The sequence below is a fragment of the Gekko japonicus genome, unplaced genomic scaffold, assembly GCF_001447785.1.
Source record: "Gekko japonicus isolate JY-2015 unplaced genomic scaffold, Gekko_japonicus_V1.1 scaffold71, whole genome shotgun sequence".
In the NCBI taxonomy this organism is placed as follows: domain Eukaryota; kingdom Metazoa; phylum Chordata; class Lepidosauria; order Squamata; family Gekkonidae; genus Gekko; species Gekko japonicus.
In genome coordinates this window covers 1,100,025-1,111,206 of record NW_015164667.1, presented here as the reverse complement: position 1 = coordinate 1,111,206, position 11,182 = coordinate 1,100,025, and the positions used below count along the sequence as shown (strand labels likewise).

Below are 11,182 nucleotides of genomic sequence, written 5' to 3'. Positions count from 1 at the left end.
CATCATATGGTTGTAAAAAAAGTAGGAAGGGAAAATGAGAAATCTGTATCTGTTTAAGATAGAGAAAGAAAATTTGAGAATTGATTGGTGGTGGTGTGCTGTAAGTGGGTGGATTTTTTCCCCCTACAGGAAGTGATTTGCAGCGTTCACTGAGCCTTTTGTTGAAAAGGGTCCTTCTCATTTGTGTGAGTCATGCTTTCACTGTGAGCGACTTGGCAGCTCTGAGCAGGACTGGGATCTTTCTCTTGCACAGAAAAACTACCGCTTTACCTAGCTTGACCATGGAACCTTATGCAAAATTCCTTTAAATATTTTTCTTTAAAAGAAAGAAATCCCCCACATAATCAAATTTTTACTCTCCATTTTTGCTGTTCTGAATCATCTGTTATGTTAGCGCAGGGATTCCCTGATTTGCACGAACATTTGCACGGTTCCAGATAGAAGGGCATGCTTCAGCGTACCAAGTATAACCGCTTCAGGAATGATTCGGTGACCTCGGTTGATGATCTTATTAATAATTTGTCCATGAACAGCAAAATCTCAGCAGGTGGGACAGCTTCGGCACCGTCACCATACCTGGTCTTGCCTGAGGTTCTGCAGAAGGACCAGGATGGACCCACGACTCTTTGCACTCTTATGCACAAAGTGTCCCACTTGAAACTCTCCAACACAGGCAGCCTTTTGGGTATCAAAAACCTCTCCTCTGCAGTGAAGGAGCTTGCTGTCTCCAAGTTGCAGGGTAGCTCAGCAGCAGACGCTTCAGACAACACATGTAACCTTGCCTCTGCTGCTCCATCTTCTCAGCAGGACAAGAGCAAGATGAGTGCAGGGAAAAAAAGCTGGCCAGAAGAAATGCACCTGGGAGGTGAAGACTGGCATCAAGGGAGTAATGTTGCCAACAAAGTCTCCCAAGGGTGGCTGCATTCGAATGAGAAGATACTGGGACCCGGAGTGACATACGTTGTGAAGGTTGGTCTGCTTTCTTTCCATTCTCTTTTTTTAATCAATGGGAAATCTTTGCTTGTTTCAGCAGCAGGCTGGAGAGTCTGAAAGGACCTCTGTTTGCACTTTTCATTTCTGGGAGTCTTGGGAGGAATGCTAAGTACAGAAAGACATTGTCAGTAAACCAGGTTAATTTGTTTTAATTAAGGAAACGTGCCTGCTGACTGGTTGGCATGATTTAAAGCAGTGGGAAAGGAATATTTCTAAAACAAAAGGCTCTGCCCCCCCTCCCCCGGGATAGTGCATGTCTATTGTACATATCAGTTTCTAGTGTGTATGGTGCTACCTATAATACAAGAGGTGAGAGTAACACCTTTGTGTGGGGTGGTCCTGTGCTTATCCTTTACCACATTTAAAGCTTCAGGTACCTCCAGTGAAATCTATATTTGTGTGCATGTCTTTCTTTATTTTCAAATGTGTGTTGGGCAAAAGCCACAGCTTATAATATTTGCCTTATTTTGCAAACATGAAATATTCGGTCTCTGAGCGGTGCAGGCAAAATGCAGTCTTGTTTTACATAACAGACATTCAACTACTTTAACAGCATTTCTTTCAGCACACTGATAGTCTAGTTGCAGAGCAACAACAACAACAAAATTGCATGTTTCTAGGTCAATGCAGCTGACACGTTTGAATGTTCTTAAAATATGTTCTGAAGAAGGCATAGCGTTAGGCTTACGGATAAATCTGATGGCTTCCTTGACAGGAAAGAACAATTCCAATGTGTATACAGAGTACCTGGCTGAAACATTGCATTGTGTATAATAAAGTCTCCCTAATGGAACAGATTTTTTAATTTGCTGTAGTGCTAAGCAAAAAACATCTTTAAAAGAAATGTTAATGTATAAAAATAAGCTTGATGCTCTCAAAGGAAAAGGTTACAGCATTTCAAATCATGCAACAGGGGTCCATCTTTAACTTGCTGTTAGTGCAAGTTCGCGTGGTTCATACATATACAGTATTTGTCCACCTATCTTTAAAGCCTGCTTTGGTCAGATGCGGCTGTGAGACGTGGTGATCGCTTAAGAATGGTAATTACAACAAGGAATTTTGTTAAGAGTAATATTTAGTAAAGGCTGAGTTGTCTCCCCCCCCAGTTACATCAAACTGACCATTGCATGTAAAGTGAAATGAGATCATTACCGCTGCCTTAGCTTATATGCTTACATGCTAAGTGCTACTTGACAATTAAAGAGGTAAGTATTCTCTGCTATTATCTGCTATTAGTATTCTGCTATTAGTACTATTATTATATTATATTAGTACTCTGCTATTAGTATTCTGGTCAAGAAAGAAATGCTGCTCACCAAAGTTGCTTGTAGTCTACCAAGTCCAGAAACTTGACTAATACCTGAGGTGCTATCACTCATGGATACATTAGGACGGCTTTTGTTTTCTTTATCTATGGTTATTGTAGGATCCAAGTGCACATATTGAGTTTTAGTATTCAAGCCATTTTAGATTTGCTACTATATTTTGAAAGAGCAATGCTCACTGCTAGATATGAACAGAAGCCAACGAGACAAGAGTATTAGAAGATGTTGCGTGGCCCTTTTATTACTAAACAACAAACAAGAAATAATGAATGTAAGAGTTGCAGCAAAGGCCTATTAAAAACACAGTGCCAAAGAGGTGTGATACCAAGTGGACAGATAGAAATATATACATATTTTTATTGTTCATCTACTAATTACAGATACTTAACTGTTCGTCAGGTCTGTTTTTGCATTTAATATTTTTGAATTTTTATCAATGAGCAAAGAATTTATTCCCACGAGAAGTGCTATTGTCATGTTAAGAAACCCTTTTTGTTCATTCCAAATATCAATTCAATACCTAGCATACAATAAAAGGATCATAATGGTAATGTTGCCTATCTGGAGGACTTGTGCCAGTTTTAGACCACTTTCTGACTATTCACTGTGACATTAGCTACATTAATTAATCATCAAAAATACTGTAACTCTACATGTTAAAAACCAGTAAAATATCTTTGGTGGCCCATAGCTTAAAAGATTCTGCCAAGAAAAAGGTACACTTTAATCACTGGTAGAAAAAGCAAAATTCAATATGAAGTTCAGTCCTAGTCGTTCATGATTCCTCATCCCCAAAAGCATGTAAAATGGATATCACCATAGCACCGTGAAATAATCTGATCATCCTCTGTGACATCTTTGGTCATATTTGCTTGCTTTTAACAAAATATAGATACATAGAATTGATACCAGCAGTAATGTTTGGTATTTGATACTAGATTGGAATGTATATTCCTATTGCAAATAATTTAGCATGGGAAGACATGTTAAATATACAGATGCTGTCTCTTTCTCATTTTCATGGAAAGATGCATACAACAAGCATGTTAGAAAAGGAATAATGTGCAGCTGGTTAAAAAAAAACAGCATAATTGCTTTGATATTAATTGCAAAGGGGTTGCAGTTCCTTTGACTTTGACACAATTATTAAGTATATTGCATCAAGATACAGAGAGGTCTTAGAAATTATGCTTTACACAATAAACGTTGTTGAATGCCTGAGTGTAAGAGGGTGGGATTAAAGAAAAACCCAAAGTGAATATGGATGGTATTAACCTATGACCATCTCAGTGTTTTGTGTGATTGTCAACAGTTATGTTTCTAGAAGAACATAAGCAGGTGGAAGTGTAGTTTGGGGCGCATAGGGCTAGATGGGGAATGAAACTGAACTCGAGGATCTTTCTTGCCCTTCAGATCAATTGATTCTGTGAAATAAAACAGCTATTTTATATGACTTAAATGACTGGCTTTCTAGTTTTTCAGGAAAATTCTGACTTGTTTCCAATGCCTGATTATTAATTTTGCACAAGGCTCAGTGCTAACAACGGGAAGCCAATAGGCATTTTTATTATTTATAATTTAATATTGCAATAGGTAGTTCGAACATTACAGTTGAGGTTTCCTACATTTCTGAAGTAACATGGTCTAAAAAGCCATAATCTAATATTGATTACCCCCTCATGGATCACTGCTTTGTCGTGGCAAGGGGGCTTGTGTGGTTTGATGAGGCTGTGGGCTATGCCATGGAGGGAAACCCAAGACGGACAGGCCACAGCAGAGAACTCAGACCAAGTATGATCCACTGGAAAAGAAAATGGCAACCCACTCTAGTATCTTTGCCAAGAAAACCCCATGGACAGTATCAAAAGGCTAAAAGATATGATGCCGGAAGATAAGCCCCTCAGGTTGGAAGGTGTCCAATATGCTACTGGGGAAGAGCAGAGGGCAAGTACAAGTAACCCCAGAAAGAGTGAAGCGGCTGGGCCAAAGCCGAAAGGACGCTCAGCTGTGGATGTGTCTGATTGTGAAAGGAATGTCCGATGCTGCAAAGAACAATACTGCATAGGAACCTGGAATGTAAGATCTATGAATCAAGGTAAACTTGACGTGGTCAAAAATGAGATGGCAAGACTGAACATTGATATCTTAGGAGTCAGTGAACTAAAGTGGACAGGAATGGGCGAATTTAACTCAGAAGACCATTATATCTACTACTGTGGCCAGGAATCCCGTAGAAAAAATGGTGTGGCCTTTATAGTCAACCAGAGAGTGCAAATGTAAGTACTGGGATACAATCTCAAAAATGACAGAATGATTTGGGTCCGATTCCAAGGCAAACCATTCAACATCACAGTAATCAAAGTCAGATTGACTATATAATTTGCAGTCAAAGATGGAGAAGCTCTATCCAGTCAGTAAAAACAAGACCTGGAGCTGACTGTGGTTCAGATCATGAGCTACTCATTGCAAAATTCAGACTTAAACTGAAGAAAATTGGGAAAACCACGAGGCCATTCAGGTTTGACCTAGATCGCATCCCTGATGAATATACAGTAGAGGTGAAGAATAGATTCAAGGGTCTGGATTTGATAGATAGAGTGCCTGAAGAACTATGGACAGAGGTTCGTGACATCGTACAGGAGGCAGCAATCACCACCATCCCAAAGAAAAAGAAATGTAAGAAAGCAAAGTGGCTTTCTGATGAGGCTTTACAAATAGCAGAGGAAAGAAGGAAAGCGAAAGGCAAAGGCGAAAAGGAAAGATTTACCCAACTGAACGCAGATTTCCAGAGAACAGCAAGGAGAGATAAGGAGGCCTTCCTGAATGAACAGTGCAAAGTAATAGAAGAAAACAATAGAATGGGAAGGACTAGAGATCTCTTCAAGAAAATTGGAGAAATCAAGGGAGCGTTCCATGCAAAGCTGGCCATGATAAAGGACAAAAACGGTAGGGACCTAACAGAAGCAGAAGAGATTAGGAAAAGATGGCAAGAATACACAGAAGAACTATACAAGAAAGACCTCAATGTCCTTGACAAACACGACGGTATAATCACTGACCTTGAGCCAGACATCCTGGAATGTGAAGTTAAATGGGCCTTAGAAAGCATTGCTAACAACAAAGCTAGTGGAGGTGATGGTATTCCAGTTGAGCTATTCAAAGTCTTAGAAGATGATGCTGTTAAAGTTCTGCACTCCATTTGCCAGCAAATTTGGAAAACGCAACAGTGGCCACAGGATTGGAAAAGGTCAGTATACATTCCAATCCCAAAGAAGGGCAATGCCAAGGAATGTTCAAACTATCGCACAATTGCACTCATATCACACGCTAGCAAGGTCATGCTCAAGATCCTACAAGCTAGCCTTCAACAGATCACCGCAGACTGTGACAGCAGCCATGAAATTAAAAGACGCCTGCTCCTTGGGAGGAAAGCGATGGTGAACCTAAACAGCATGATAAAAAGTAGAGACATCACCCTGCCAACAAAAGTCCACATGGTCAAAGCAATGGTATTCCCAGTAGTCATGTATGGCTGCAAGAGTTGGACTATAAGGAAGGCCGAGCGCCGAAGAATAGATTCTTTTGAACTATGGTGCTGGAGAAGACTCTTGAGAGTCCCTTGGACTGCAAGAAGATCAAATCAGTCAATCCTAAAAGAAATCAACCCTGGCTGTTCCCTGGAAGGCCAGATAATGAAACTGAAGCTCAAATACTTTGGCCACCAAATGAGAAGGGAGCACTCACTGGAGAGGACCCTGATGCTGGGACAGATTGAAGGTCAAAGAAGACGGGGACAGCAGAGATGGTTAGACAGTGTCATAGATGCAACGAACATGAAATTGAGCAAACTTCAGAGGACGGCGGAAGACAGGAAGGCCTGGCGTGATCTGGTCCATGGTGTCGCAAAGAGTCGGACTCGACTGTGCGACTGAACAACAACAACAATATTGATTATCCAGAATGTTGTTCAATGTAAGACACTAGTCTATATGTACCGTATTTGGGAAAATACACCTTGATCTAAAAAGGGTGCTAGACCTAGATGGCCCAGACTAGTCCAATCTTGTCAGGTCTTGCAAGCTAAGAAGGATCAACCCTGGTTAGTATTTAGATGGGAAACCACCAAGGAAGTCCACAGTTGTTACATGGAGGCAGGCAGTAGCAAACCACCGCTGAACATCTCTTGCCTTGAAAATCCTATGTGGTTGTCATAAGTCAGCTGCAGCTTGACAGCACTTTACAAACACACACACACACAGAGCCAGGGTACACAGGTAATAAATGTGCCTGAAATTGCACATCTGCTTGTGTATTGCCATCTATACCACAAAGTCCATCAAGGTCCCATTGCACTTGCTGTATAGGCCTTTACAGAGGGATGTGCAATTCCATTGAGGACCCATGGTTGTTAATTAGTGCAGCTAGATGTCCAAAACCAAATTGGGGTTAAAGGCTTGTGTTATCCTTTATAAAACAAATCTTTATTTGAAGGAGAGGATGATTAGCTTGGCATATGCAACATGTAAATAACTGAAAGCCAAAAGATTGACATTTTAAAAAAGAATTAACATTCTACTATATTCCTCCTTTTCTTTTGCTAACGTCAGTCAAGATTCCCTTTACAAACATTACGGCTAAGATATTTTTAACATTTAAACTTGCACATAATTAGGTATGCATTCAGCTTGCTGATTTCAATGGTCCTTATGTACAAATAGCCTAGTTTGAGTTTGATAAAGGAACAGTGGGATAAAAAAATGATCACATAAATAAATAAAAAACAAACATGTAACTTTGCACGGGCTTGTAACTAAAGCTGGAATGTTCTACTGTTAAGAACGAAGGCTTTTAAAAGTCTGACACATAGTTAGGAATTGACAACTTTTCGGAGATGTTGTATTCATGACATATTCAAATGAAGGTGTGAATGACACTGCATACTAAAACTCTAAAAAAAACATATTGTACAACAAGTATAAAAACTACAGTACCTGATTTTTAAAAACTAATTGTTTAATGTTAGTATCCAGCTTACTGCTGAAGAGCAGGTGAACATTTCTCATCATCATTACTGCTGATAATGATAGGTATCTTCTGAAAACTGTTAGGAATATATTAACTAATTTTTAAAGAGCATGTTAACTAGATGTGATACATACACAGTGGTCACCATTACTTTAAATGCTTTGTTTATTTACACAGCTTTAAGGATATTGAGAATGACAGGATTGGTGCATTAAATGGCAACTAAACAATTTTCCAGCTTTTTAACATACACACTTTGGTTTGCAAGCTGGCTGTAGACTTTAACAATTATTTTTATTATTGTATTGGCTCCTTTGGGTAGGCTGTGTAGTGCATTTAAAGTGAAATCCTAAGCAAAATTATATTGCAGCATTAACCAGACAGGTGGGAGTTGGGCCTGGCCTGGCAAGTGGGTGGCTTGGCAAGCAAGTGAGAAGTGGGGAAGGATGGGATTCTCACCCCCATAAATCTTGTGGATCCCCCACTTGTACACATCTAATGTCAAGAGTCTCTGGTGATACAGTTGTTAAATATTCTTCCCTTTAATCTTCCAACTTGGACAACTTCTAGCTAGTTTCTCATATTCCGTCCTTGGGTAAATGTGCTCAAGTGGATGGGGCAACTCAACTGCAGAGATTTATAGCAGTAATGACTCTTTATATCCATTCAGATTTCAAGATCTGTTTTCAAACTGCTTTGGTTGGAAACTGCCTTGGTTGCTTTGGTGGGTGGCTCACACCACAAGACGGGCAAGTGGAATGTGTCACTACTGGGTTTTCTGTACCTCTCAGTGCTTTTCAGTGTTGACCGTGAAATCCTTCTGGATCACCGTGAAGGGGTGGTTGGCCTATTCTGTAGTACATTCTTTCTTGGAGGTAGTACTAAGCAAACTGCTGCTCTACCCTGTGGCCTTTGATGTGAGGTTCCTCAGAATTAGCCCTTCTCTCTGTGGTGCTTAAGATTTGCATGAAACCAGTGGAAGAATTTGTTCGGATATTTGGCATCATTGTCATCTATATAGATGACATCCATATCCATCTCTGGTTTCCATCAAATAATGGGGAGTGATAGACTGGATGGAAACAAAACACCTAAAACTTAGTCTAGTCATGGCAGACCGGTTAGGTTCCACCTCTCCATAAGAGTGACCAAAGAGAGCTGATGGAATGTTGTTGAGTGGACAGTTAGAAAACAGCACTTAGGAGAGCAGCTGGGAGTTGGCAGCAGGGGAGCTGAGAGGGGAAAAAGTATGTTTGATTGAGTGAGGCTGGTGAGCGGCTTAGAACTGGGTGAAAAGAGTCAGTTTGTAATAAAGGATTCCAATTGCTGGAACAGGGAAACAGTTCAAAAGTTGAATTGGAAAGGAAACCTTGTAACATCTACCTTACTTTCTTCTGTGTCATGTTCAAACCGTGTATAAAAGTTAATGCCTTGTTTGTGTAAATCTATGGGCTTTGTGCCTCAGAGAAAGAAACACACACACACAAAGTGGGCTGATTATTAATGGGGGCTGGGGTACCTTGTCTGCTGATGTCTATGAGCGAGAGAGAGGACCCGAGAGGAGAAATGTTCATGGCTCTCTGGAGATTTTAAAAGAGACAAGAAAGGTGGAGAGTGTGACATCCAAACGTAGGTGTGACCCATGACCTGAGATAGAGGTATCGAGACTGGTAGGAACTCTGTGTAAGTGGAGAAGGGGTGTCTCACCAGTTTATTGTTGTTTGAGAATCCCAGATTCTCAGTGCAGGAGTATTGTTGGATCTGTCACTGTCCCTGGATAGCCAGGTGGTAGCAATGTACAGGAATGTTTTTCAGCAGTTTGGTTCCTTGTGCCAGTGGTGCCTTTTCATAGAAATGGTTGTTCATGATTTAATGACATCCAGACTAGACTACTGTAACATGCTGTACATGGAGATGCCATTGTAGACTGAACAGAAAATATGGGTAGTCTAGAATGCACTGACAGACTGTTGGCCAGAGCAAGCTGCCAGAGTCATGGGCCTCCAGTTTTAAAGCAGGCTGATTGACACTTTCTAGGTCCCATTCAACCTGTAGAGCTGTAAATGATGTGAGGCAAGAATATCTCTAGGACTACCTTTTCTTATATATGCTTATCTAGACATTAAGGCCATATATTGAGGACATCTCTGTGTGTTTCCACCTTCAAAGGTATGGGGCATAGCCTCAAGAGATATGGCTTTTCTGATCATCCTCTGGAGATTTGGATCCCAGTATCACCAGTATATGGATGACATGCTGCTCTTTCTCTCCATATCATACATACTACCAGGGGGGTGATAGGAGTTCTGAATTAGGGCTTGGATGCAATCAGGGAATGGAGGTGGATGAATAAACTGAAGCTTTATCAGTTCCTGCAGAAAACTGATATAGGTACAGTTACGTATGTCTGTCTGTCTTTGAAAACAGTTTGGTCTTGGATTGTAATAAAGGAAATTAATAAAGATAGTTTGGAAGCTTTCAAGCATTACAAAATACACCAGCTGGAGTGCTTAGTGGATCTTCTCAAAATGAACATATAAACCTGGTACATTACAGCTACAGTGTCTTGTAATTTGTTTCTGAATTTATTTAAAGGTTCTGTTCTTGACCTTTAAAGCCCTAAGCTTTTGGGTCTGAATGATTGCTTTCTTCTTTATCAACTTGCCCAGGCCCTGAGATCAATGGGTAATGCCTTCCTGCAGTGTCTGAGATGACATTGGTGGAGACTTGTGAGTGGAGCTTTTGACTGATTCCCTCAGACCATGGAATTCCCTCCCCTTGAAAGTGAGACCAGCACCATTGTTACAGTCCTTTAAGGGAAAGCTCAAGACATAAATCTTCTGGAAGATCTTTGACCTAACTAAATCCAGGATGGTGCCCTTCTCTTTTATTGTATCCTACAGATGGTTTTATGATTGAAGTTCTAATGAACGTGCAAATTACCTTAATACATAAAAATGGCACTGTAGTTCTGCAATGTAGAATAGGGTTGCCAGCCTCCAAATGTGGCCTGGAGATCAACTGCAATTACTGATCTCCAGATTACAGGGATCAGTTCGCCTGGAAAAAATGGTAGCTTTGGAGGGTGGATTCTATGAATTACAATCTTGCTGAGCTCCCTCCCCTCCCAAAACTTCACCCATCTGACATCTCCAGGAATTTACAAACCCAGTTGGCATTTTTAAAATTTTGCCTAATCCTTGGGATCATGCAAAAGATGAAATGTCAGGATAGAAATGATGAAAAAAAAGAAACAAAATATTGTGCTTATAATATAAAATCACAATAATATAATATATAATATAATATATTATAATATAACTAATATAACTTATAATATAACTAAAGTAACAGCTTTAAGATGCTTAGTTTTGAGCTCTTCTCAGTAATAATGGTCAAAATTCGCAGCAATCCCAAGCATGTCTACCCAGAAGTAAACCCCATCAGAAGTAAATCTAGGACAGTACTTTTAGGCTTGCATTGTAATTCTCCTCAATCTGTCAATCTAGACTGTAATTTAAAAAACAACAACAACAACAAACCTTGGAACTGCAGGCAGGGCCACAAACTGCTGCTAACCACCATCTAACAACTCTTTGAGGCTAAAAGCCTCATGTCAGCATGAAAGTTGAGGGTGTTGTTTCCACCTTCTCAACAAGAAGGACTGCCTCATTCAATATGAATATACCCTTGCATTCAGGTTAAAATCATTACTAAAGAACATTGCACATAGGCAGCAACAACAACAGACTGATATGAAAACATGATCTAAAGAAAAACATTATAACTAATGAGTGAGGCATCTGTAAAAATTTTAATAACTGAAGAAACAAATTAAC

General features: G+C 40.0%; 1 protein-coding gene across 1 annotated transcript in view; it reads left to right on the top strand.

Annotated features, from left to right (window-relative positions):
• The first annotated feature begins 447 nt into the window (after positions 1 to 447).
• SHC3 (SHC (Src homology 2 domain containing) transforming protein 3) overlaps positions 448 to 11,182 on the top strand; it is an 83,764-nt gene continuing 73,029 nt past the window's right edge. Inside the window, exon 1 of the mRNA XM_015409103.1 lies at positions 448 to 969. Within this exon, the coding sequence (XP_015264589.1) occupies positions 448 to 969 (522 nt within the window). The remainder of the gene's footprint in view (positions 970 to 11,182) is intronic.